This window comes from Carcharodon carcharias, chromosome 17 (genome assembly GCF_017639515.1).
Source record: "Carcharodon carcharias isolate sCarCar2 chromosome 17, sCarCar2.pri, whole genome shotgun sequence".
Taxonomy (NCBI): domain Eukaryota; kingdom Metazoa; phylum Chordata; class Chondrichthyes; order Lamniformes; family Lamnidae; genus Carcharodon; species Carcharodon carcharias.
Window position 1 is genome coordinate 36,765,914 of NC_054483.1, and position 26,886 is coordinate 36,792,799.

Consider the following 26,886-nt stretch of genomic DNA (forward strand, 5'->3'; position numbering starts at 1 on the left):
TGCAGCTATCTCTTTTAGAAGTCAAGGATCTTAAGCCAGGTCCTGGGGATTTGTCATATTTTAGTCTCTGAATTTCTCCAATACTTTTTCTCTGCCAATATTAATTCCCTCATTCTTTTTAACACCTAGGCTACCCTCTACTTCTGCTCTTCAATTTGTGTCATCTACTGACAGATACAAAATATTTGTTCAGTGTTTCTGCCATATACCCTTTCTTGAACAAGGTGTTACTTTGGCGATTCTCCAGTTCTGTATCTAAGGAGGATTGGAAAATTAAGGCCAATCTCCACAGATAACTTCACTCACCATCCTTGGATGCATTTCAGCTGAACCTGGTGACTTCTCAGCTTTACATCCAGCTATCTAATCGCCCCTCTTGATTAATTTTTAGCTATTGGTGTTTCTCAACTCCCTGGCCTTTCACCATGATTTGTGCAGCATGTTTTTCCTTGGTCAAGTCAGCTTCAATACCTCAGCTATGCCCCTGCCTCTATGTTAAATCCCCTAATCAGCAGCACCTCCCCCTACCGCCCTTTCTCTATTTAAAAACCGAAAGAAGAGTTTGGGATTCCAACCTCACAAATTACTGAAGTCAGTCGATGGTTTTAAAAAGCAACGGAAGAGCCGCCTGGAGGTCAGCCTCTCTCCGAAGGGTCGGGTTAATGGTGCTCCGTCCCTTTAAGAGCCAGTCATGTGACAGAGCCTGTCCCTTTAATTAGGTCACGTGAGTACCAGAGGCCGAGTGAAGAGAGAGACGGAGAAATGGTGAGTGTGAGAGAGAAATAAATACAGAGAGAGAGAGAGAGAGAGAGTCGGGGGGAGTCCGCTCCTCCGGCTCACACCCAGATTGGGGGCGAGTCCTAGTGCGGTTCCCGGTCCCGGTGCGGTTCCCAATCCCTGTCCCAGTGCAAATCCCGGTGCGGTTCCCAATCCCGGTCCCGGTGCGGTTCCCAATCCCTGTCCCAGTGCAAATCCCGGTGCGGTTCCCAATCCCTGTCCCAGTGCAAATCCCGGTGCGGTTCCCAATCCCGGTCCCGGTGCGACTCCTCGTCCCTAACCCTGTCCGAGTCCCAGTCCCGGTGTGAATCCCGGTCCTGGTGCGAGTCCCAATCCCAGTGTGAATCCCGGTCCCAATCCCAATCCCGGCGCGAACCTGGACTTCGTTCTCTCTCTTCCTGATGATCCTGATTGGAGTGGGTTGGGGAGAGTGTCTTCTCTCTGTCGGTGGATGTTATCCTGAATCTTAGCGCCCAGTGTGTGACCATGAAGAATAATCTTGTGTTATTCATATTGCTGAGAGATTGTATAGAGATTGGGCTGAGGATTGTGACAAAGGATAACTATAAACCAACAGAAATCCTGGGAGCTGGTCTGGATTGGGACAGCTGAGAGGATGTATGGTATGGATGAGGATGTTGACCAGGCTGGGCAATTTTTAAAAAAAAACAATCATCTTTTCTGTGTGTTGCTGGCATCTATTGTATATCCCATGTGCCCAGGCCTTGAACTGCTGCAAATTGTCTTGATGCAGTTGAACCACTTGCTACACCAATAGAGAGAACAAGTAAATGTCAACCACAATGATATGGGCTTGGAGTCACATATACACCAGACTGGGTACACATGGCACATCTCCTTCCCTACAGGGGTGTCAGTGAACCAGTTTGCATTGTATGCAATTCAGTGGTTTCATTGATTCCAGCTTTTTAGTTCCAGATTCTTAAGCAGAATTCAAATTCTCAAAAAGCAATACTAGCATTTGAACTTACATTCAAATGATTAGTGAAATAGCTTTATAGTCCAATAGAATAACCAAGTGCCAAGTATGTCCAGTGTGTGGCTGAGTGGCAGCAGGAGATGCTGTAGGTTTGGCAGGTGATGCCTCGGTTGGATCGGACTGAAGCTATGAACTTTTCTTTAGTGCTGTATTGATGGCCATATCGTAGAGAATAGTGAAAGATATGGGGATGGGTTTTGAAATGAATTGGTACAGTAGAACAGGGAAGAGGGTGAGGTTGTATTGATGACAAGACCCAGAACAACAGTGGCAGAAGAGCTGGAAAGGACTAAGACACTTGACATATGGCAGAGGTTGTCTGCCCTCGAGAGGCACCTGGTACAGGGAGGAAGCTGTAGCTTGGGATTGCCTTTACAAAAATAGTAAGTCAATCTCAGGATGATAGTCCATGTCTTAAAACTCATAGTGGAGGAATGCTCCATTTATATTGTACAAACAAGCCAGTAGTGATGCACCAAGGGCAAATAAATAAATCAGGGAAAATTTGAAATTAAAGCCGTACACTAAATTAATAGACAACAAAGGAGAACATGACAAATGGGAATATGAAAAGGCTAGGAAAGAAATTTGGAAAAAATCGGAAGGCTGAAGATCTACAAGGTTAAATTATCCAGGAATGTATTCCACTGACACAGAAATATCAGGATAGGGATCAAGCCACTAAGGGATACATACCATAAACTTCCAGGCAGAAATAGTGTATAATTACTTTGCTTCAGTATTTACCAGGGAAACAAACAGGGCACGCATGACATTAGAGGAAAAGATCAAAAAGATACAACAACCATTTAAGATAGAAGGAACATAGATATTTGATAAACTAGCCAAGCTTAGAGATAATGAAACCCTGGATCAGATGGATTTCATCCATGCAAATTCACTAAGTGGCACAAAGGCTATGGGCCCTGACAACATTCCAGCAAGGGTACTGAAGATTTGTGCTCCAGGACTAGCCGCACCCGTAGCCAAACTGTTCCAGGAGAGCTACAACACTAGAACCATGGAAAGATTACAGTGCAGAAAGAGGCCATTCAGCCCATCGTGTCTGCACTAGCAAAAGGGAAAAAAGAAACTATTTTAACCCACTTTCCAGCCCCTGGTCTGTAGCCTTGCAGGTTACAGCACTTCAGATGCAGGTCCAGGTACCTTTTTAAATGAGTTGAGTGTTTCAGCCTCAGCTACCAACTTAGGCAGTGAATTCCAGACACCCACCACCCTTCCCTGCTAATGCTTCTACCAATCCCCTTAAATCTACACCCCCTGGTAATTGACCCCTCAGCTAGGGGAAACAAGTCTTTCCTGTCTACCTTATCTAGGCACCTCATAATTTTGAACATCTCAATTAGGTCACCCCTTAGCTTCCTCTGTTCTAAGGAAAACAACCATAGCCTCTCCTCATAGCTGCAATTTGCAAGCCCTGGCAACAATCTTGTAAATCTCCTCTGCACTGTCTCTAGAGCAATTATGTCCTTCCTGTAATGTGGAGACCAGAATTGTGTACACAATCCCAGCTGTGGCCTAATCAAGGTTTTATACAGTTTCATCATTACATCCCTGCTTTTGTATTCAGTACCCTGCCCATTAAAGGAAAACTTTCCATATGCTTTCTTGACCACCTTGTCCAGCTGTCCTGCCACCTTCATGGACCTGTGGACATGCACCCCAAGCTGTCTTACTTCCCAAACCCTCTCAATAGCTTCTCATTTATTGAGTGTTCCCTTGCTTTGTTTGCCATCTCCTAATGCCTTACCTCACACCTTTCCGGATTGAATTCCATGATTGCCCTTGACATCAAGGCAGCATTTGACCGAGTGTGACATCAAGGAGCCTGAGCAAAACTGGAATTAATGGGAATCGGAGAAAACTCTCCACTGATTAGACTCAATACCTAGCACAACGGAAGATAGTTGTCAACAAAAACAAAAATACCTGGAAAAACTCAGCAGGTCTGACAGCATCTGTGGAAGGGAGCACAGTTAACGTTTCGAGTCCGCATGACTCTTCAACAGAACTAAGGAAAAATAGAAAAGAGGTGAAATATAAGCTGGTTTAAGTGGGGTTTGGGACAAGAGAGCTGGATAGAGGGCCAGTGATAGGTGGAGATAACCAAAAGATGTCACAGACAAAAGGACAAAGAGGTGTTGAAGGTGGTGATATTATCTAAAGGAATGTGCTAATTAAGGGTAGAAAGCAGATCAAGCAAGGTACAGATAGCCCTAGTGGGGGTGGGGTGGGGTGAAGGAATTGAAATAGGCTAAAAGGTAGAGATAAAACCATGGATGGAAATACATTTAAAAATAATGGAAATAGATGGGATTATATAAATTATTGGAAAAAACAAAAAGGAGGGGGAAAAATCAGAAAGGGGATGGAGGAGAGAGTTCATGATCTAAAATTGTCGAACTCAATATTCAGTCCGAAAGGCTGTAAAGTGTCGAGTCGGAAGATGAGGTGCTGTTCCTCCAGTTTGCGTTGAGCTTCACTGGAACAATGCAGCAAGCCAAGGACAGACATGTGGGCATGAGTCCAGGGTGGAGTATTGAAATGGCAAGTGACAGGGAGGTCTGGGTAATGCTTGCGGACAGAACGAAGGTATTCTGCAAAGTGGTCACCCAGTCTGCGTTTGGTCTCTCCAATGTAGAGGAAACCGCATTGGGAGCAACGGATGCAGTAGATTAAGTTGAGGGAAATGCAAGTAAAATGCTGTTTCACTTGAAATGAGTGTTTGGGCCCACCACATCCAAAAACATTCACTCCTTCCAACTCCAACGCACAGTAGCAATGTGTACTATCTACAAGGTGCACTGCAGAAACTCACCAATGCTCTTCCAACAGTACCTTACAACCCATGACCTCTACCATCTAGAAGATGGTTGTGGTTGTTTGAGGTCAATCATCTCAGTCCCAGGACATCACTGCAGGAGTTCCTCAGGGTAGTGTCCTCGGCCCAACCATCTTCACCTGCTTCATTAATGGCGTTCCCGCCATCATAAGGTCAGAAATGGGGATGTTCACTGATGATTGCACTATGTTCAGCACCATTCGCGACTCCTCAGCCACTGAAGCACTCCATGTCCAAATGCAGCAAGACCTTGACATTATCCAGGCTTGGGCTGACAAGTGGCAAGTAACATTCATACCACACAAGTGTCAGGCAATGGCCATCTCCAACAAGAGAGAATCTAACCATCGTCCCCTGATGGTCAACGGCATTAACATCATTGAATCAACCAGCTACCAACATCCTGGGGGTTACCATTGACCAGAAACTGAATTGGACTAGCCATATAAATACTGTGGCTACAACAGTAGGTCAGAGGCTGTGAATTCTGTAGTGAGTAACTCAGCTCCTGACTCCCCAAAGGCTGTCCACCACCTACAAGACACAAGTCAGGAGTGCAATGGACTACTCACCACTTGCTTGGATGAGTGCAGCTCCAAAACTCGACGAGCTCAACAACATCTAGGACAAAGCAGCCTGCTTGATTGGCACCACATTCACAAACATTCACTCCCTCCACCTCCAACGCACAGTAGCAGTGTGTATTATCTACAAGATGCACTGCAGAAACTCAGCAACGCTCTTCCGACCGCACCTTACAAACCCATGACCTCTACCATCTAGAAGAACAAGGGCAGCAGATAGATGGGAACACCACCACCTGGAAGTTCCGCTACAAGTCACTCATCATCCTGATTTGGAATTATATCGCCATTCCTTCACTGTCATTGGTTCAAAATCCTGAAACTCCCTTCCTAACCACACTGTGGGTGTACCTATACCACAGGGACTGCAGCTGTTCAAGAAGGCAGCTCACCACCACTTTCTCAAGGGCAATTAGGTATGGGCAATAAATGCTGGCCTAGCCAGTGATGCCCACATCCTATGAACAAATTTAAAAGAACATGGAGCGAATGTTTCCTCTTGTGGGTAAAGACATAACTAGAGGCCCTCAATATCAGATAGTCACCATTTCTTCACCCAGAGAATGGTGAAAATGTGGAACTTGCTACCACAGAGGCTGCTTAAAGTAAATGGTCTAGATGTATTTAAGGGGAAGATAGATAAGCATATGAGGGAGGAAGGAATAGAGGGTTAAGATGACAGATTTAGAGGAGATTAGAGGAGGCTCAATTGGAGCATAAACACCTGGTATGGACTGATCGGGATGAATGGCCTGTTTCTGTGCTGTAAATCCTATTTAAGTGCCATGTGATGATAGAACCATAGAACACTACAGCACAGAAAAACAGGCCATTCGGCCCTGCTAGTCTGTGCCGAAATATTATTCCGTTAGTCCCATTGACCTGTACCCAGTTCATAACCCTCCAGACCTCTCTCATCCATGTATCTATCCAATTTATTCTTAAAACTTAAGAGTGAGCCCACATTTACTACGTCAGATGGTAGCTTGTTCCACACTCCCACCACTCTGAGTGAAGAAGTTCCCCCTAATGTTCCCCCTAAACCTTTCCCCTTTCACCCTAAAGCCATGTCCTCTCATGTTTATCTCTCCTAATCTAAGTGGAAAGAGCCTACTCGCATTTACTCTGTCTATACCCCTCATAATTTTGTAAACTTCTGTCAAATCTCCCCTCATTCTTCTACGCTTCAAGGAATAAAGTCCTAACCTGTTTAATCTTTCCCTGTAACTCAACTCCTTAAGACCCGACAACATCCTAGTAAATCTTCTCTGCACTCTCTCAATCTTACTGATATCCTTCCTGTAGTTAGGTGACCAGAACTGCACACAATACTCCAAAGTTGGCCTCACCAATGTCTTATACAACCTCACCATAACATCCCAACTCCTATACTCAATACTTTGATTTATGAAGGCCAGTATGCCAAAATCTTTCTTTACAACCCTGTCTTCCTGTGACGCCACTTTCAGGGAATTATGTATCTGAACTCCCAGATCCCTTTGTTCCTCCGCACTCCTCAGTGCCCTACCATTTACTGTGTATGTCCTACCTTGATTTGTCCTTCAAAAATGCAACACCTCACACTTTTCTGCATTAAATTCCATCTGCCATTTTCTGGCCCATTTTTCCAGTTGGTCCAGATCCCTCTGCAAGCTTTGAAAGCCTTCCTCGCTGTCCAATCTTAGTGTCATCAGCAAACTTGCTGATCCAATTTACCACATTATCATCCAGATCATTGATATAGACAACAAACAACAATGGTCTCAGCACAGATCCCTGAGGCACACCACTAGTCACAGGCCTCCAGTCTGAGAAGCAATCATCCACTACCACTCTCTGTCTTCTCCCACACAGCCAATTTCGAATCCAGTTTACAACCTCTCCATGGATACCAAGTGTCTGAACCTTCTGAACTAAATTCCCATGTGGGACCTTGTCAAAGGCCTTACTAAAGTCCATGTAGACAACATCCACAGCCTTTCCTTCATCTACTTTCTTGGTAACTTCCTCGAAAAACTCTACAAGGTTCGTTAAACACAACCTACCATGCACAGAGCCATGCTGACTATCCTTAATCAGCCCTTGGCTGTCCAAATAATTCTATATCCGATCTCTCAGAACGCCTTCCAATAATTTACCTACTACTGACGTCAGGCTCACGGGCCTGTAATTACGTGGTTTACTTTTGGAGCCTTTTTTAAACAACGGAACAACATGAGCTACCCTCCAATCCTCCAGCACCTCACCCGTGGTTAAGGATTTTAAATATTTCTGCCAGGGCCCCTGCAATTTCTACACTAGTCTCCCTCAAGGTCCAAGGGAATATCATGTCAGGCCCGGGGGATTTATCTACCTTTATTCGCTGTAAGGCAACAACCACCTCCTCCTCTTTAATTTCTATATGTTCCATGACACTACTGCTTGTTTCCTTTCCTGATACACTATGCCAGTTTCCTGAGTAAATACTGATGCAAAAAAACTGTTTTAAGATCTCCCCCATCTCATGAGGCTCCACACTTAGACAACCATTCTAATCTTCACATATAGAATTGTGCCCCTTACTATCCTTTTACTCTTAATATACTTGTAGAAACCCTTCGGGTTTACCTTCACATTATCTGCCAAAGCAACCTCATGTCTTCTTTTTGCCTTCCTGATTTCCTTCTTTAGTATTTTCTTACATTTTCTATACTCTACAAGTACCTCATTTGCTCCTTGTTGCCTATACCTGCTATACACCTCTCTCTTCTTAACCAGATTGCCAATATCCCTTGAAAACCAAGGTTCCCTATGCCTGTTAACTTTGCCTTTAATCCTGACAGAAACATGCAAACTCTGCACTCTCAGAATTTCACCTTTGAATGCCTTCCACTTACTGAACACATCCTTGCCAGAAAACAACTTATGCCAATCCACTCTTCCTAGATCCTTTCTCATTTCCACAAAATTGGCCTTTCTCCAATTTAGAATCTCAGCTCGAGGACCAGACCTATCCTTATCCATAATTAACTTAAAACTAATGACATTGTGGTCACTGGACCCAAAATGTTCGCCTACACATACTTCTGTCACCTGACCTGTCTGGCGCCCTAATAGGAGATCAGGTATTGCATCCTCTCTCATTGGTACCTCAATATATAGATTTAGAAAACTTTCCTGAACACATTTGACAAACTCCAAACCATCCAGCCCTTTTACAGTATCTTCTTGAGTAAGAATGCCACTGTTACTGGAGCCGATACGGACTCCCACCGTCACTATATGTACAATCTCCAGGGTACACTGCAGCAACTTACTAAGGTTACCGCAACAGTACCTCCCTCTCCCTCACCTCAGCTGATGCCATGGGAATGTCATGACCTCTGTCAGAGACCATCCAGGCTTGGACATGTGTTGCTGTTGTTCTAGCGTCACTGGGTCAACAAACTGTAACTTTCTACCTAACAGTATTGTGGGAGCACCTTCGCTACAGGGGCTGCAGGGTTCAAAGTGGTGGCTCACCACTACTTCTCAGCAGCTCTGGCTGTGCAATAAGTGCTGGTCTTGCCACCCAGAACCTAACTATGGGAATATGTAAAGGCAAACAGTATTTTGCATTTTACTAATAGAGGCAGAGCACAAGAGTAAAGAGATAATGATCAACTTGTGTGAAATTCAGCCACAGTTAGTGTGTGAGCAGTTTGGACACTCCAATATAGAATAGGCAATTAAAGCCACAGATTGGAAGGCATAGATTCACTTGGATGATAACCAAAATCGGATACTACTGTTAAAAGGAGGGGATTGAGATACTGGGATTATTTCCACTGGAATTGAGAAGGCCAAGAGGAGACTTAAGAGATTTTTAAAATGTTGAATGATTTTGATAGTTGAATAGGGACAGATTTCCTTTGGGTTTTGAATGATGACTGAAGTGAAGGTTAGAAATGTCTCTTCACAGAGAGCCTTTAGAATGTGAAATGCTTTGTTATAGGGAGTGGTTGAGGCAGAGACCTGTGATAAGGGAAAATGAGATAAATATTTGAATCTGAGAACATGCTGTGGTTTTTGGATTTTTGAGCATTTCTATGTCGGATTTAAGCAGTTGCAACTAAAGGGTGAAGTTTTTAAAGCACTGTATACATGTTTCATGAAAAGGCACACACAAGAGATGGTTAAAATACGAATGGGCCAGATGGTGCAAGACTTTCTCCCAAGATGGAAAATGTAAGCAATCCCATTAGCCTGTCTTGGTAATCATTAAACACTTTGCACCCATTATGTTGGGAGCTTCCTAGTCCTGAGAAGATACTAGGGTTTTCTGACATAGACCCTACCCTTGTGAGCACCAGAGATAAAACAGGGACAGGAAAACTCGCTGAGAAATCAGGATTTTTAAACAGAAAACTCTGAGGTCAAGTGTTCATGATTCTCAGAAGTTTAGAATATAGGAACAGGAGTAGGCCATTTGGTCCATTGAGCCTGCTCTGCCATTCAAACTAATCGTGGCTGATCATCTACCTCTCTGCCATTTTTCCCACTATCCCCATATCCCCTGATGTCATTAGTATTCAGAAATCTATTGATTTCTGTTTTGAACATACTCAATAATTGAGCTTCCACAGCCCTCTGGGGTAGAGAATTCCAAAGATTCACAACCCTCTTGAGTGAAGAAATTTCTCCTCATCTTAAAATTATCTTGTTTTTAAATCCATCTGTGACCTCGACCCTATCTACCTATGTAATTTCCTCCAGCCAACCCTCCAAGATATGCATGCTCTGTTATTTCTGGCCTCTTGTGTCCCTGATTTGAATTGCTGAACCATTAGCAGCCATGTCTTCAACTGCTGAGGCAATAAGCACCTGCTTTAACTTCTCTGTGTCTCTTCATCTTTCGTCCTTTGCTCCTTAAATACTACCTCTTTGACCAAGTATCTACTCCACGTCATATTTAGTTTTATAATGCTCCTGTGAAGTGGGTTGGGAATTTTTTTTATCCTTTGACAAGATATGGGTGTCAGTGGCTAGACCAGCATTTAGTACCAATCCCTAATTGCCCTTGAGAAGGTGGTGGTGAGCTGCCTTCTTGAACCGCTGCAGTCCATGTGGCGTAGGCACACCCACAGTGCTATTAGGGAGTCCCAGGATATTGACCCAGCGACAGCGAAGGAATGGCAAAATATTTCCAAGTCAAGATGATGAGTGGCTTGGAGGGGAACTTCCAGGTGGTGGTGTTCCCATGTATCTGCTGCCCCGTACTTCTAGGTGGTCGTGGGTTTGGAAAGTGCTGTCGAAGGAGTCTTGGTGAGTTTGTGCAGTGCATCACATTGATGGTACACACTAATGCCAAGAATGCGTTGGTATTGGAGGGAGTGTATGTTTAATGTGCTGAATGGGGAGCCAATCAAGCAGGATGCTTTGTCCTCGATAGTGTCAAACCTCTTGAGTGTTGTTGGAGCTGCACTCATCCAGACAAGTGGAAAGTGTTCCATCACACTCCTAACTAAGTAGTCAACTATCCAGATGTTGTTTCTACCTTTGACTCTGTTGATTTTTGTTGGGTTAGGTTACTATGAAGTGTCTTGGGGAATTTTATGATGTTAAATGCACAATATGTTGATTGCTGGTTTATGCCATGAGCCTATATTCACAAGGAATTTACATGAGCATTTCCTCAATTTAATCCACATAGGAACTGTGAGTTTATAGTTAAATAAAATGCAGGGTTTTAAGTCGAACGCAAGATTATTGCCATTGAACCAAGCTGAACCAGTTACTTCCGTTCTCATTGCAAATTAATAGAAAACAGAGTTGGGATACGGGGGCATTTTCAGGAGGGCAACCTACTGTAACTAGTGGAGTGCCACAGGGATCAGTGCTGGGGCCACAATTATTTACAATACATATTAATGATTTGGATGAAGGAAGTGAATGTACTATCGTCAAGTTTGCGGATGACACAAAAATAGGTGGGAAAGCAACTGGTGAGGATGACACAGAGTCTGCAGAGGGATATAGACAGGTTAAGTGAGTAGTTGGCAGATGGAATATAATGTGGGAACATGTGAGGTTATGCACTTTGGCAGAAAGAATAAAGGAGCCGAATGTTACTTAAATGGAGAAAGACTGAAGAAAGCTGCAGCACAGACGGATTTGAGGGTCCTCATGCATGAATCCCAAAAAGCTAACATACAAATTCAACAGCTAATAGGGAAGGCAAATGGAATGCTGGCCTTTATTTCAGAGGGAACGGAGTATAAAAATAAGAAGTCTTGCTAAAACTATACAAGGCACTAGTTAGACCACACTCAGAATACTGTAAATTGTTTTGGTCCCCTTTAACTAACTAAAGATATACTGGCATTGGAGGCAGTCCAGAGAAGGTTAACTAGGTTTATCCTGGGTATGGAGGTCTTTTATTATGAGGAGAGGTTGAGTAGGTTGGGCCTATACTCATTGGAGTTTAGAAGAATGAGAGGCGACCTTATTGAAACATATAAGATTCTTAGGGGGCTTGACAGGGTAGATGCTGAGAGGTTGTTTCCCCTTGTGGGAAAGTCTAGGACCAGAGGGCAAAATCTCAGAGTAAGGGGTCACCCATTTAAGACAGCGATGAGGAGGATTTCTTCTCTGAGGGTAGTCAATCTGTGGAATTCTTTACGGCAGAGGGCTGTAGTGGCTGGGTTGTTAAGTATATTCAAGGCTGAGATAGACAGATTTTTAATCAGTAAGGGAATCAAGGGTTATGGGGAAAAGGCAGGAAAGTGGAGTTGAGATTATCAGATCAGCCATGATCTCATTGAATGGTGGAGCAGACTCGATGGGCCAAATGGACTACTTCTGCTCCTATGTCTTATGAACAAGATGCATGAGTCTAAATTACATTAATACAAACCTGTGGGAATGTTGCATTGTCAGGTGCTGCCTCTAGGGTGAGTTACTAATCAAGGTTCTGAATGTGAAAGATTGTATGATGTTATTTGAAGAGCAGGGAGGACTCTCATTCATCCCACATTCATCCCACAAAAATGTCATCAAAAAGTTAATTTGAGATTCATCTGTTTATCTGTGGTTCTTTGTATTTTGCCTACTTTATGGGATTGACTGTGAAAACTTTGGGACTCCCTTTTGAGAAAGTATTTGACAAGCATGTGGGAGAAAAGCAAATAGACAGTTATGATGGTAGATTTGGATGAGGAAAAATGGGAGGAGGCTGAAGTAGAGTAAAAACACTGGCATGGACTAGTTTGACAGTTTCTGTGCCGCATATCCGATGTAGTCTTATGTAATTCCTGCAGATGCTTTGTTACATTTTGGAATCTTCTTCCACAGTTTTCTACAAATGATTTGGAGAGGGGCAAAGTTGCATATAAGGGTTGTGCTATAAAGTGTATCCATATACAGAATCTGAACACAGATAAGCTTTAAATAATAAGTTAGCCTTTTGAAGTTGTTTACCCAAGAATTGTGAATCAATTTGTTAAACTTCGTCAACAATGAACCTCTTGCACTAATTATGATGAGAGCTCCCAGATAACAATGGGTTGACTGACACAGGCCCTTCTGTTAAAATGTGACTGATGCAGGGAGGTGTGGTGTGTTCATTAATTTTGTACTATTATGTAAAAACTAATTCTACTTATTGGACTTGATTCAATCAGATTTATTGTTTTCTGTGCCTCTTGCTTTCAATAAAACAACTTCATAATTTGTATCTGGCCTCATCTTGAAAAAGATTGGAGACAAATGGAGTCACATAAATATCTTTTTCAGATTGTAAGGTGGGTATTATTCTATACAAAAATAAAAATACTTGGAAAAACTCAGCAAGTCTGACAGCATCCACCAGAAAAAATGTAATCCACATGTGCTGCAGCGGTTCATGAAGAACGCTCACCCATCTTCTCGAGGGCAACTTGGGGTTGGCATGATGCTGATGTTGCCAGCAGCACACATCCTACAAATGAATAAAACAAAACTCGATGCATTTGGGGTGGTGGGAGTATATGGATGGATTCTTTGTGCAACTATGGACTTGTAGATTGTGGTAAAAGTTTTTTTTGTCTTTCCTATCTTCTCCAGAGTTTCTTAGGCGGTTTGTTTACTCCAGTGTGTGACATCAATATCGTTCTTAATGATGCAGACACCAGGAAAACAGCAGAGATTAAAAGTGAAGATGGCAAAATAGAGAAACATTTTCTGTTTTATGATGGTGAATCTGTAACAGGGAAGGTAAGGATTTACTAATGAGTACATTTGTCCTAGTCATTTCTTTCACCCACCCTCTTTTAAAAAAGCAGGATTTGAGGGATTCAAACGCTGAGCTCTTTACATGGAGATTAACTGGAAAGAAGCATCCGAAAACACAAAATTACTATTGGAAAATGATCACCATCTTTTCCTCATTGTTTGTATGTTTTCTCAGTATGTGGGTGATTCTGCATTTACTACCCACCTCTCATTACTCTGAGATGGTGGTGGTGGTGGGTCTTGTCCTGAGTCTTTACTGTCTGGGCAACAATGGTGTTCACTCTCAGTATTGTTTGGGACAGTTTATGAATAATGCTGAAGTACAGTGAGAACTGAGGATGCAGAAAGGGATTGGCATTGTTTACAACACAAAAACAGAATTACCTGGAAAAACTCAGCAGGTCTGGCAGCATTGGCAGAGAAGAACAAAGTTGACGTTTTGAGCCCTCATTACCCTTCAACAGAACTGAATTGGCATTGTTTATGTGGGTATTGTCTATTCTCACCACCTAGAGATCACTATACTGGCCAGTGCTCTGAGCCAATCAGTGAATCAGACTATCCAACAATTCTCTAGAAAAATTGATGATGTTAGTTTGGTTTTAAAATGGATCAGTTGGCAAGTGACAATATGGATTTGGTCTAATTCCCAAATGAATATTTTGCTTCCTTTCTACACCAAAGAAGTAATAACAATGAAACAGATAGAGGGAACAAAGAGTCAGTAAAGGACAAGTGAATGAGATTGAAATCAAAAAGAAAAAAGAAAATTAAAAGTTAAAAAATTAAAAGAAAAAAACAAGGAAATTGGGATACATTAGCTACCTTTAATCTTGTTGATTTTGGAAATTTTACCAGTAGATTGAAGAAAGTAAAGATTGTAATTACCTGGAAAAACTCAGCAGGTCTGGCAGCATCGGCAGAGAAGAAAAGAGTTGACGTTTCGAGTCCTCATGACCCTTCGATAGAACTTGAGTGAATCCAAGAAAGGGGTGAAATATAAGCTGGTTTAAGGTGTGTGTGGGGGGTGTGGTTTGGGTGGGGGGAGAGAAGTGGAGGGGGTTGGTGTGGTTGTAGGGACAAACAAGCAGTGATAGAAGCAGATCATCAAAAGATGTCACAGACAACAGAACAAAAGAACACATAGGTGTTAAAGTTGGTGATGTTATCTAAACGAATGTGCTAATTAGGAATGGATGGTAGGGCACTCAAGGTATAGCTCTAGTGGGGGTGGGGGAGCATAAAAGATTTAAAAATATTTATAGGTGGGAAAAGAAAAATCTATATAATTTATTGGAAAAAACAAAAGGAAGCGGGAAACAGAAAGGGGGTGGGGATGGAGAAGGGAGCTCAAGACCTAAAGTTGTTGAATTCAATATTCAGTCTGGAAGGCTGTAAAGTGCCCAGTTTGAGGAACAACACCTCATCTTCTGGCTAGGCACTTTACAGCCTTCCGGACTGAATATTGAATTCAACAACTTTAGGTCTTGAGCTCCCTCCTCCATCCCCACCCCCTTTCTGTTTCCCGCTTCCTTTTGTTTTTTCCAATAAATTATATAGATTTTTCTTTTCCCACCTATTTCCATTATTTTAAAATATTTTTAAATCTTTTATGCTCCCCCCACCCCCACTAGAGCTATACCTTGAGTGCCCTTCCATCCATTCTTAATTAGCACATTCGTTTAGATAATATCACCAACTTTAACACCTATGTGTTCTTTTGTTCTCTTGTCTGTGACATCTTTTGATGATCTGCTTCTATCACCGCTTGCTTGTCCCTACAACCACACCAACCCCCTCCACTTCTCTCCCCCCAACACACCTTAAACCAGCTTATATTTCACCCCTTTCTTGGATTCACTCAAGTTCTGTCGAAGGGTCATGAGGACTCGAAATGTCAACTCTTCTTCTCCGCCGATGCTGCCAGACCTGCTGAGTTTTTCCAGGTAATTCTGTTTTTGTTTTGGATTTGCAGCATCCCTGGTTTTTTTTTTTGTTTTTTTGTTTTTTTTTTTTGTTTTTATTATTAAAGTAAAGATTGTGTTCAGAACAAAGCCCAGTGAGTTTAATGTCCGTCTGAGGCTATCAGTTGTCTTGGCCTCTGCTGTTTGCTGCTTTGCCTAAGCAAGCAGTTCCCTTTAAATGGCTGTGGTGCCTTAAACAATGAATTTCCCACCTTCCCAGCGATGGTAAATCCTTCAGGAGCATGTTACTGCTGCGAACCTGCTTTACATATGCAGGAAATTCCTGGAAGGAAAGCACAGTGTTGATGACGGAATCACATTAACTGCTAACTATCAGGAGCACAATCCTGCCAGATTGTCATTCCTCTTTCATCACCAGATGAGAATCCTGGAAATCTCTGTCTAACACACTGGAAGCATCTAGACTGCAAGCACCCCTGTGGTTAAAGAAGGTACCTGAACAGTGTCTTCTGGGAATGAGCAAAGGGATTCGAGTACAAGAATAATGAAGTCTTGGTGAGACCACATCCGGAATACAGTTTTGGTCTCCACATTTAAGAAAGGATTTACTTGCATTGCAGGCGGTACATTGAAGGTTCACTAAATTGGTGCCTGGCATCAGCAGGTAAAATGGCTGAGTAAATTGGGCTTATTCTCTGGGGTTCAGTAGAATGGGAGGTGACCCTGCTGAAACATACAGTATTCTGAACGGGCTTGATAGGGTGGACGCTGAGAGAATACTTCCACAGGTCGAAGAATCTAGAGCACTGGGGCACAGTCTCAGGATAAGGGGTCACTCATCTAGGATTGAGGTGAGGAGCAATTACTTCACTCAAAGGATTGTGAATGTTTGGAATTTTCTACTCCTGAGGGTTGTGGATGCTCCATCGTTGAATACATTTAAGGTTGGGATAGACAGATTTCCCTGTTCTCAGGGAATTAAGCAGGTAGAAAAATGAGTTAAAGCCCAGGATTAGCCATGACTGTATTGAATGGCAGAGCAGGATTGATGGGCTGTGTGGTCTGCTCCTATTTCTTGAGGCAATGAACACTGTCTTGCCAGTGGTACTCAGATTCTGAGAACCAAGTGAAAACATTCCTTTTCATATTCATACTTCGTTTTGCTTTATGAATTAGAGGATGTTTTATAATAAGAGTGTAATGCTGTGTGAAGTACAATGGATGATCAGAGTTTCTGATTTCCAGTCCGATTAAGTTGGATGCCTATTTCTAGAACCTCCTGCAGCCCTATGTGCCTGTGTCCCTGTAATTCTAAAAGAGAGAACTTGCATTTAGTTAGAACCTGCAGTCTCAGCAGGTTCAAAGCAGTTTACAGCCAGTGAAGTACTCTTGAAGTGTAGCCACTGTTGTAATGTAAATTTGGTAGCCAATTTATGCACAATAGGAGCCCACGAGAAACAATATGATAACGATCACATTATCTGTTTTTTAGAGGTGTTGTGGGAGGGATACATATTGGCCAGGACATCAGAGATAGCTCCCCTGCTCCTCTTCAAAATAGTACCATGGGATCCTTGACATCCACCTGAGTGAACAGACTCACTCTAATGTTCCATCGCAAAGACAGTACTTCTGTCAGTGCAGCACTTGCCATAGTGTAATCTTTCTATCCCTCTATCACTCTATCCCATTGACCATTCATTCCCTCATTCTGTCCCTAAGCTGTCTGATCTTTGCCTCATCCCACCTTGAGATTGTGTCTTGTTTTGGTTGATCATCCTGTGTAAGTTCATTAGCATGCCCATGGGCTCAACTTCAGGAAGCAGAACTTTCAGTCAAACAGCTCATCACCTGATCACATCTCACAGTAACATTGGCCTCATCCCAATTAGAACATTGCACAGGCTCCACTTCCCCTTCCTGAAAGTGCAGAAGTCTGTTTGGATAACCTGAGACATCCACTATGTAAAGACAATGAGGTAAATCGGAATCAAAATCAGAGTGATGTCTATCCATATCTGGAAGTGGAAAAACACTGAACCATCTGGGGCCTGTTTTTCCACGCTCATTCAGCATAATTGCTCAGCCACTGACAAAGGAGGGCAGCAATTCCATTCAAAACGACCACTGTGTAACAAGTGGAAACAAGCCCAGGATCCAATGGTTAACTAAAGACACAGACCACAGCTTTGTCCTGTTATGAAATCAAACAAAATTTTCATTTAGCACATAAGACCATAAGACATAGGAGCAGAAATTAGGCCATTCGGCCCATTGAGTCTGGTCCGCCATTCAGTCACGGCTGATAAGTTTCTCAACCCCATTCTCCCGCCTTCTCCCCGTAGCCTTTGATCCCCTTACCAATCAAGAACCTATCTATCTCAGTCTTAAATACACTCAATGACCTGGCTTCCACAGCCTTCAGTGGTAATGAATTCCATAGATTCACCACTCTCTGGCTAAAGAAATTTCTCCTCATCTCTGTTCTAAAAGGTCTTCCCTTTATTCTGAGGCTGTGCCCTCAGGTCCTAGTCTCTCCTACTAATGGAAACATATTCCCCATGTCCACTCTATCCAGGCCTTTCAGTATTCTGTAAGTTTCAATCAGATCCCCCCTCATCCTTCTAAACTCCATCGAGTATAGACCCAGAGTCCTCAAACGTTCCTCATATGTTAAGACTTTCATTCCTGGGATCATTCTCGTGAACCTCCTCTGGACCCTCTCCAGGGCCAGCACATCCTTCCTGAGATACGGGGCCCAAAATTGCTCCCAATATTCTAAATGTGGTCTGACCAGAGCTTTATAAAGCCTCAGCAGCATATCCCTGTTTTTATATTCTAGTCCTCTCGAAATAAATGCCAACATTGCATTTGCCTTCCTAACTACTGACTCAACCTGCAAGTTTACCTTAAGAGATTCCTGGACTAGGACTCCCAAGTCCCTTTGCACTCCAGATTTCTGAATTCTCTCCCCATTTAGAAAATAGTCTATGCCTCTATTCTTCCTACCAAAGTGCATGACCTCACACTTCCCCACGTTGTATTCCATCTGCCACTTCTTTGCCCATTCTCCTAACCTATCCAAATCCTTCTGCAGCCTCCCCGCCTCCTCAATACTACTTGTCCCTCCACCTATCTTTGTATCATCTGCAAACTTAGCCAGGATGCCCTCAGTTCCTTCATCTAGATCATTAATGTATTAAGTGAAAAGTTATGGTCCCAATACTGACCCCTGCGGAACTCCACTAGTCACCGGTCCATCCTGAGAAGGACCCCCTTATCCCCACTCTCTGCCTCCTCCCAGACAGCCAATCTTTTATCCATGCTAGTACCTTGCCTCTAACACCATGTGCTCTTATCTTACTGAGCAGCGTCCTGTGCGGCACCTTGTCAAAGGCCTTCTGGAAGTCCAAGTAGATAACATCCATTGGCTCTCCTTTGTCTAACCTACTTGTTACCTCTTCAAAGCATTCTAACAGATTTGTCAGGCATGAACCTCCCCTTGATGAAACCATGCTGACTTTGCCCGATTTTTACCATGCACTTCCAAGTATTCTGAAATCTCATTCTTAATAATGGACTCTAAAATCTTACCAATGACTGAGGTCAGGCTAATCAGCCTGTAATTTCCTGTCTTTTGCCTCCCTTCTTAAACATTAGCGATTTTCCAGTCCTCTGGGACCCTCACTGACTCCAGTGATTCCTGAAAGATCACCACTAACGCCTCCACTATCTCTTCAGCTACCTCCTTCAGAACCCGGGTGTAATCCATCTGGTCCAGGTGATTTATCCACCTTCAGACCTTTCAGTTTTCCTAGCACCTTCTCCTTGGTAATGGCCACCATACTCACCTCTGCCCCCCGACTCTCTTGAACTTGTGTCTTCCACTGTGAAAACCGACGCAAAGTACATATTCAGTTGCTCCGCCATTTCTTTGTTCCCCACTACTACTTCTCCAGTGTCATTTTCCAGCAGCCCAGTGTCCACTTTTGCCTCTCTCTTACCCTTTTATATATCTAAAAAAATTCTTGCAATCTTCTTTTATATTACTGGCTAGTTTACCCTCATATTTAATCTTCCTCCTTATTTCTTTTTTAGTTGTCCTCTGTTGTTCTTTGTAGGCTTCCCAATCCCCTGGTTTACCACTGCTCTTCGCCGCATTGTATGCTTTCTCTTTAGCTTTTATGCTGTCCCTGACTTCCCTTGTCAGCCATGGTTGCTTCGTCCTCCCTTTAGTATGCTTCTTCTTCCTAGGGATGAATTTTTGCTGTGTCTCCCAAATTACTCCCAGAAACTCCTGCCATTGCTGTTCCACTGTCTTTCCTGCTAGGCTCATCTCCCTGTCAATTCTGGCCAGTTCCTCCCTCATGCCTCTGTAGTTGCCTTTATTCAACTGTTACATCTGATTTGTCTACATCATCTGCCTGTACATCTAGGTTACTTCGTTGTCTTTAGTTTATCCTATTCTTTCCTTCCATATCCTTTGCTGAACCCTTACTGTTCCCTCCTTGAATGTCTCCCACTGCTGTGACATTGATTTACCTTCAAGTAGCTGTTTCCAATCCACTTTTGTCAGTTTAGTGAAACTGGCCTTTTCCCAATAATGCTTTTGGTAATGCCTTTTCCATGACCACTGTAAATCGAACTGAATTATAATCACTATCACAAAAATGGTCTCCCACTGATACCCCTTCCAACTACACAGTTAGCTTTGCTCGAACTAAGTCCCAAACCACCCCTTCTTTTGATGAGCTTTTTGTATATAGGCCAAGAAGGTTCTCCTGAACGCATTTTAAGAATCCTATGCTCTCTATACCTTTTACACTGGTTTTATCCCCGTTAATATTAGCCTACTAGCAAAGCCCTATTGTTTCAGCATTTCTCAGAAATTTGCCTACATATTTGCCCTTATGCCACCACCTTACTGCGTAGGGGGCTATAACTCATCCCCAGCAGTGTGAAAATCCTGTAACCAGGAATGCTGAACTGCCATTCCTGCCCTTTAAGCTATATTTCAGCAATAGCTATGATATTGTACTTCCAAGTGACCATCTGTGCCTTATTCAATAGACTCCTTATATTGAAATATATACCACTAATCACTGAACAACTCCTTTGTCTATTTTCTAGCCTAGTTTTCTCTACCTTTTGTACTTGCTTACTAATTTTCTACCTTCCACTTTCAGCTTTGCTTCTCTGCCTTGAAGCAACATCAGCTTTCGATCCCTCCTGCCAAGCTAATTTAAACCCTCTCCAGTGGCACTGTCAAATCACTCTGCCAGAGTGATTGCTCTGGCACTGTTGAGGTAGGCCCGACTGGCTTGTACACCCCAAGAACTAGTTCCAATGCCCCAGGAATCTAAAACATTCCCTCCTGTACCATCTCTTCAGCCACACATTCGTATGCTCTGGCCTCCTATTTCTGTGCTCATTATCATGCCGCACTGGGAGTATTTCTGGAGATTATTACCTTTGATGTCCTGCTTATTTTCTTTCCTGGCTCCCTAAGATCTGCCTGGCCTGCAGGATCTCATCCTTCTTTCTACCTCTCGTTGGTACCGATGTGGATCATGGCCTGTGACTGAATATTTCTCCCTTGGAATATCCTGCATTGTCTAAGTAATAAGTGGAGTAATGGAGCAAGAGAGCAGAGGGGAGTAAAATAAAGTAAATTTAGAAAAATGGAATAGTGATTTTTAAAAAAAATATTTTTCACATTTTTAAATTTTTTGCCAGGTAAACCTTACCTTTAAACAACCGGGCAAGCGTTTGGAGCACAAAGGAATTCGAATTGAATTTGTTGGACAGATTGGTAAGTTGTTGACCTGTCCTTACCCAAACTTATATTTCCTGCGGTTGGGTTTCACTGGAGAATGGTGATTACAGAGAGGTCAGTGTGCTGACAGTGTGATGTAGATGTGTCTGTGGTCTCGTTACTCACCACCACATTGTCAGATAGTTTTACCTGGAGTTAAGAAAGAAACTACCTGCAGCAGCTGCACTTAACAAGTACAGACCCAGCAACAGTGCGTCGTCCTCCTGTTGAACCAGAACAGACCCATGAGTAAGGCATCACAATGGCTAGGCCAACATTTGTTCCCCTTCCCTGATTGCCCTGGAGGAGGTGGTGGCGAGCTACCTTCAGAATTGCTGCATTCTGTGTGGTGTAGGTGCACCCACAGTGCTGTTAGGGAGGGAGTTCCAGGATTTTGACCCAGCGACAGTGAAGGAACAATGATATATTTCCAAGTCAGGGTGGTGAGTGGCTTGGAGGGGAATTTCCAGGTGGTAGTGCTCCTATGTGTCTGCTGCCCTTGTCCTTCTAGGTGGTAAAGGTTGTGGATTTGGAAGGTGCTGTCTAAGGAATCTTGGTGAGTGGCTGCAGTGCTACTTGTAGATGATACACACTGCAGCTATTGTCAGTTGGTGATGGAGGGAGCGAATGTTTAAGGTGGTTGATGTGGTGCCAATCAAGCCATGTCCTGGATGGTGTCAAGCTTCTTGAGTGTTGTTGGAGCTGCACTCATCCAGGCAAGTGGAGATTATTCCATCACACTCATGACTTGTGCCTTGTGGATGGTGGGCAGGCTTTGGGGAGTCAGGAGGTGAGTTACCCTCCACAGAAATCCCAGCCTCTGATCTGTTTTGGTAGCCACCGCATTTATATGGCTAGTCCAATTCAGTTAATGGTAACCCCAGGATGTTGTTAGGGGGGATTCAGTGATGGTAATGCCATTGAATGTCAAGGGGCCATGGTTACATCTTTTCTTGTTGGCAATTGAGTCATGGGATGGTTACAGCACAGTCGGAGCCATTTGGCCCATCGTGTCCATGCCACCCTCTGCATGAACAAGTCAGCTGGTCATACCCCCCTTCCTTTCTTCATAGCCAAGCAATTTTTTTTCCCTTCAGATAATTATCCAATTCTCTCCTGAATGCCATGATTAAATCTGCCTCACTTTCAGGCTGTGCATTTGATCTTAACCACTCACTGCATAAAAATACTTTTCTCATGTTGCCTCTGGTTCTTTTGCCAGTTCCATAAATTCATGTCCTCTGGTTCTCGTCTCTTCTACCAGTGGAAACAATTTCCCTCTGTCCAAGCCAAGCTGTTCCAGTACAGTTACAAGATTGGCATCTACCCAACAATGTTGAAAATTGCCCAGATGTGACCTGACCACAAAAAGGACAAATCCAATCCGGCCAATTACTACCCCATCAATCTACACTCGATCATCAGTAAAGTGATGAAAGGGGCCATCAACAGTGCTATCAAGTGGCACTTACTCATCAATAACCTGCTCACTAATGTTCAGTTTGGTTTTCGCCAGAGCCACTCAGCTCCAGACCTCATTTCAGCCTTGGTTCAAACACGGACAAAATAACTGAACTCTATGTGAGACGAGAGTGACTGCCTTTGACATCAAGGCAGCATTTGACCAAATGTGGCATCAAAGAGCCCTAGCAAAACTGAAGCCAAAGGACATCGGGGAAAACCCTCCACTGGTTGGATTCATACAGAGGACAAAGAGTGATGGTTGTGGTTATCGGAGGTCAGTCATCTCAGTCCTGGGATGTTGCTGCAGGAGTTCCTCGGGAGTAATGTTCTAGGCCCAACCATCTTCAGCTGCTTCATCAATGACCTCCTTTCTATCATAAGATCAGAAGTGAGGATGTTCATGAATGATTGTAGAGTGTTCAGAACCATCCACAACGCATGGAGAGGAGAGTGGCAGGGAAGTGAGGGGAGCAACAGGGGGAGCAAAGGAGAGTGGTGAAAGGTAAAAGGTGCAGGAGGTGTGAGGAGGGGAGTGGTGGGGAAGCAAAGGAAGTGAGTACATGGCAGGGGCGAAGGTGGAGCGAGCAGAGCAGCAGGGGATACAAATGTTGGGCTGTGTCACATTTGGTGGGGAGCTACAATCTGAAGTTGTTGCATTTTATTAAAGGTATTTATTCATTAAGACATTGGAGTATGCAGAAGGGCCAGCAGAGCTGAGCTACTTGCTGGTCAGAGTGAATGCTTTTAGAATGTGAGTTAGGCACCAGTTTCACCTGAACTCTATTGGATTAACTGGCTCTTGACCTGGCTTCGACCACACTGCCCAGTGATGAGAATTATTTCCAGTTTAAACTCTGTCCCCCAAACCACCTCACCGAGTACTGACTTGTGCTGGGATAGAGTCTCTGGACCCAGTCATCCAGAACCTCGACTGAGAATGGCAGGCTTTTCAGCTGGGAGGGCTGTAAGTGCAGAGATTGGTCCCGTTTTTGCTGCTATCTGTACTCACCTCTTCGGTGGGAGTCACTGGACGACAGTTAGAACCGGGATGATAGTCTTTTTAAATTGTCCTTTTTTTTAACCACCCCCTCATCCCACAGGTGCCAAGGTCGATGGTATATCTGAGTGAGTATAGTGAGGCAATGGAGACGGGGAATAGGGCTGTTCACGTGAATTGAAAGTATGGAGGAGCTGGGCGGAAAGGTTGGGAATGAAGTGGGGGATGGGGGTTTGGGGGCTGCAAGCTTACTTTTTAAATTGCACCTTGAGACGAGATGGAGGGAAGTGGTGAAAACTGGTACAAGCTGAGAGGTAGGAGGGCCATTGGAAAACAGCAGCAGAGCCAGAGGGCAAATGTGAACTGTTATGATCCTGGCTGCTGTTACGACTGGACAAGCCCGATCTCAGGGTGGAACCTGGCTTAATAGATCCTAACTTTTACTTTTTGTTTAGATACGTAGAGAGTGGCTACTGAACAGAGTCACGTGAGTCAGCTGATGAACTTTAAACAAAAGAATAAAACATTTATTAAACAAGAAAAGATGAACTATATTACAATACACCTTCACCCCTAACTATACCTTTACAGGTATATACAGATTTGTAAGGATAACACAAGTTACAAAAACTTCCTTATATTCTTAATGTTCACAGTAAGTACGCAGTCCATGTAAACCTATTGGCGACCTGTGGTCAGACACACCGCACTCTAAAACCAAGTGACAGATTGCATCCCAACCAGATGCTATGGATCTCTCATCAACTCCCCCAGACTCTTGTCACATCGTGAGCCAACTGGTCTCACTGAAATCTGTCTTTCACACGAGGGTTTCCAATCTCCACTCTCCAAGAACTCACATTGGAATCTTCTCCCAAACAACTCTCTCAGGCACCTTCTGCAAGGATTCATCTCCAGGGTTTCAAACTCTCCATGCACTTTCTTTTTCAAATACTCATAGTAAAGAGTTACACACCTTCTGGCTTGTTGCTTTAAATCTGCTTCCTGCAGCTTTCTTCTCCTTAAACCGGAAGCTTGGAGCCTTCCTCTCGGCACCTTTAACTTCCACAGAACAGGGCCTTTTCCAGATTCCTGTCCTTTCCATTGACTAGACTGTCCCTTTGAGACCTTTCCTTTCTGTCTCACTCCTTGGTTTTGGGACCTTTCAGTTCTTTTGGGAAATTAACTCTCTCTGCAGCTCCCGCTCCCAATATCCAGTTTCACTGGAATCCTGACTTCAACTTCAGTTTGGGGCTTGCTATCTGTTCCTCTGCTGTCTAGTATCTCTGGCAGCTGCTTCCAACTGAACTCAAACTGCTTTTTTAAAAAAAAAGCTAGGCAACAGCAGTTTTTCTACTTTTGTTTGCCTTAACTCTCCAAGAGTCATAAAAATCTCATTAGAAATGCAGATATACCAACAGAGCTTGCTGTCTCCATTCAAAATTAAAACTAGATCCCAGATTTCACCTTTTAACCCACAAGTAGCAAAACAATATAAATTAAACTTAAACTTAAAGATGTACCTTATTCTTAACACATACAAATGAACACATAACTTACTTAAACTATTTGTATTTCCTAACAGAACAGGTACAAAATACTTCCAAATAACTTGTCTGACTTGCATTGAGTTGATGAGCTGGAAAGATTTTATTTTCCTCCTGTTACCTGGTGAGGCTGAAGTCACTGATCATTCTGGAGAGTCACCGTTTCCATCTGCTATGACCAGGGAGCGGCCGGGAGTCGGTGGGACTGGGGGCTTGGCAGCTGTTCACTGAACAATAGAGAGTCACATATTGAGGCAGTCACCTGGAAACATGGCACAAAATGGTGATGACCATTTCAACATTGGACATCTCAACATTGGAAAAATTCTTGGGAGATGTTTATGTGCGTTAAAGTGTGACCTATATACTGTTAAATCTAGGTAAATGTGGTGTTATATAGCCATCAGGAGTCAAGAATTGCTTTGGCGTAATACCAAAACCTAAAACATTGATAACCCTTTACTTGAATTGTCATGATATCTTCAATATTAAATTCCAGTTTGTTTGATTTAACTCCTTTTGATTCCAAGCTCTTGCGACCCTGGAGCTCATTTTTTTACAAAATATAAATATACATTTCAGTGACCTGGGAAGCAGCTTTAATGCCAGATGGTTGCTGCTGTTAGTGAGATTGGCTTTTTGCGTACTGACACGCTTATTGCTGAACATGCATTATCTGCTAGCACAGGCTTGGGGAAAGAGAAGGGGTTGACCAGACACTGTAAAAATGCACACCTGCCTTTCACTTTACTCTATTCCTTCTATGTTCCAGAACTGTTTAGTGATAAGAGTAACACACATGAGTTTGTGAACCTGGTGAAGGAGCTGGCCTTGCCTGGAGAATTGACACAGAGCAGAACCTATGAGTTTGAATTCATGCAGGTGGAAAAGCCATATGAATCGTATATAGGGGCCAATGTCAGACTGAGGTAATTATTTTCAGCACAGCTTAATTATTTTTGATTTGAGTCCTTTGCACATATTCTTTTCAGCACCACCACTCCTGCGACGCCCCCCCCCCCCCCCCCCCCCCCCCCCCCCGCCCCCCATCGCCCCATCCTACACAATTCTCTGGATTCCATTGACCATTCTGTGAGGAACAACCTACACAGTGAGCTTTGCAGGATGAGACTAACTGATCTCTTGAGGAGGCATCAGAGCTGAGCCTCATCCTCCCCTTGCCTAGTTCCAGCTCAGCACTGGATGATGATCAGTAGGAACACTGACAAATGTTGTTCTAATTTCCTTCTGTCCTGTCTCCCTCCAACCTCCCTTGTTCACTGATTCCCATCGTGCCAGTGGCTGGCTTAAGATCAGCTACCATCACAGAGCTGGAATGGAACCTTGTGAAATTCATTGCTACAGTGGACGGTTTTCCCTTTCCCTGGAGGTGATTCACCGTGAGGCTGGGGATATGCAAGGGGAGGTTGCACAGTTGGCTGGATAGAGTTGAAGTGATGTGCCCTTTTCATCAAACCCTCTTAAATCCATGTATGGCAGCTTGAGAGAGATTTACAAGTGCTTGATATTCATGTTTGGTGTAAAAGTGTGAATTGCAATGTATAATTGGGCTGTTCAATATCTGGGTAAATGATCTTCACCTCATTGAGGTGATGAGCATCCGAGCATATTACCCATCTTTAACATCTGCACTGTTCATTTTCTGTCAGTCTAACCACCAAAAA

General features: G+C 43.4%; 1 protein-coding gene across 1 annotated transcript in view; it reads left to right on the forward strand.

Annotated features, from left to right (window-relative positions):
- The first annotated feature begins 699 nt into the window (after window positions 1-699).
- The window catches only part of vps26a (VPS26, retromer complex component A), a 53,866-nt gene continuing 27,679 nt past the window's right edge, over window positions 700-26,886 (forward strand). Inside the window, exons 1-4 of the mRNA XM_041210474.1 lie at window positions 700-765; window positions 13,286-13,435; window positions 21,115-21,190; window positions 25,974-26,130. Of these exons, the coding sequence (XP_041066408.1) occupies window positions 763-765; window positions 13,286-13,435; window positions 21,115-21,190; window positions 25,974-26,130 (386 nt within the window). The 5' untranslated portion in view covers window positions 700-762. The remainder of the gene's footprint in view (window positions 766-13,285; window positions 13,436-21,114; window positions 21,191-25,973; window positions 26,131-26,886) is intronic.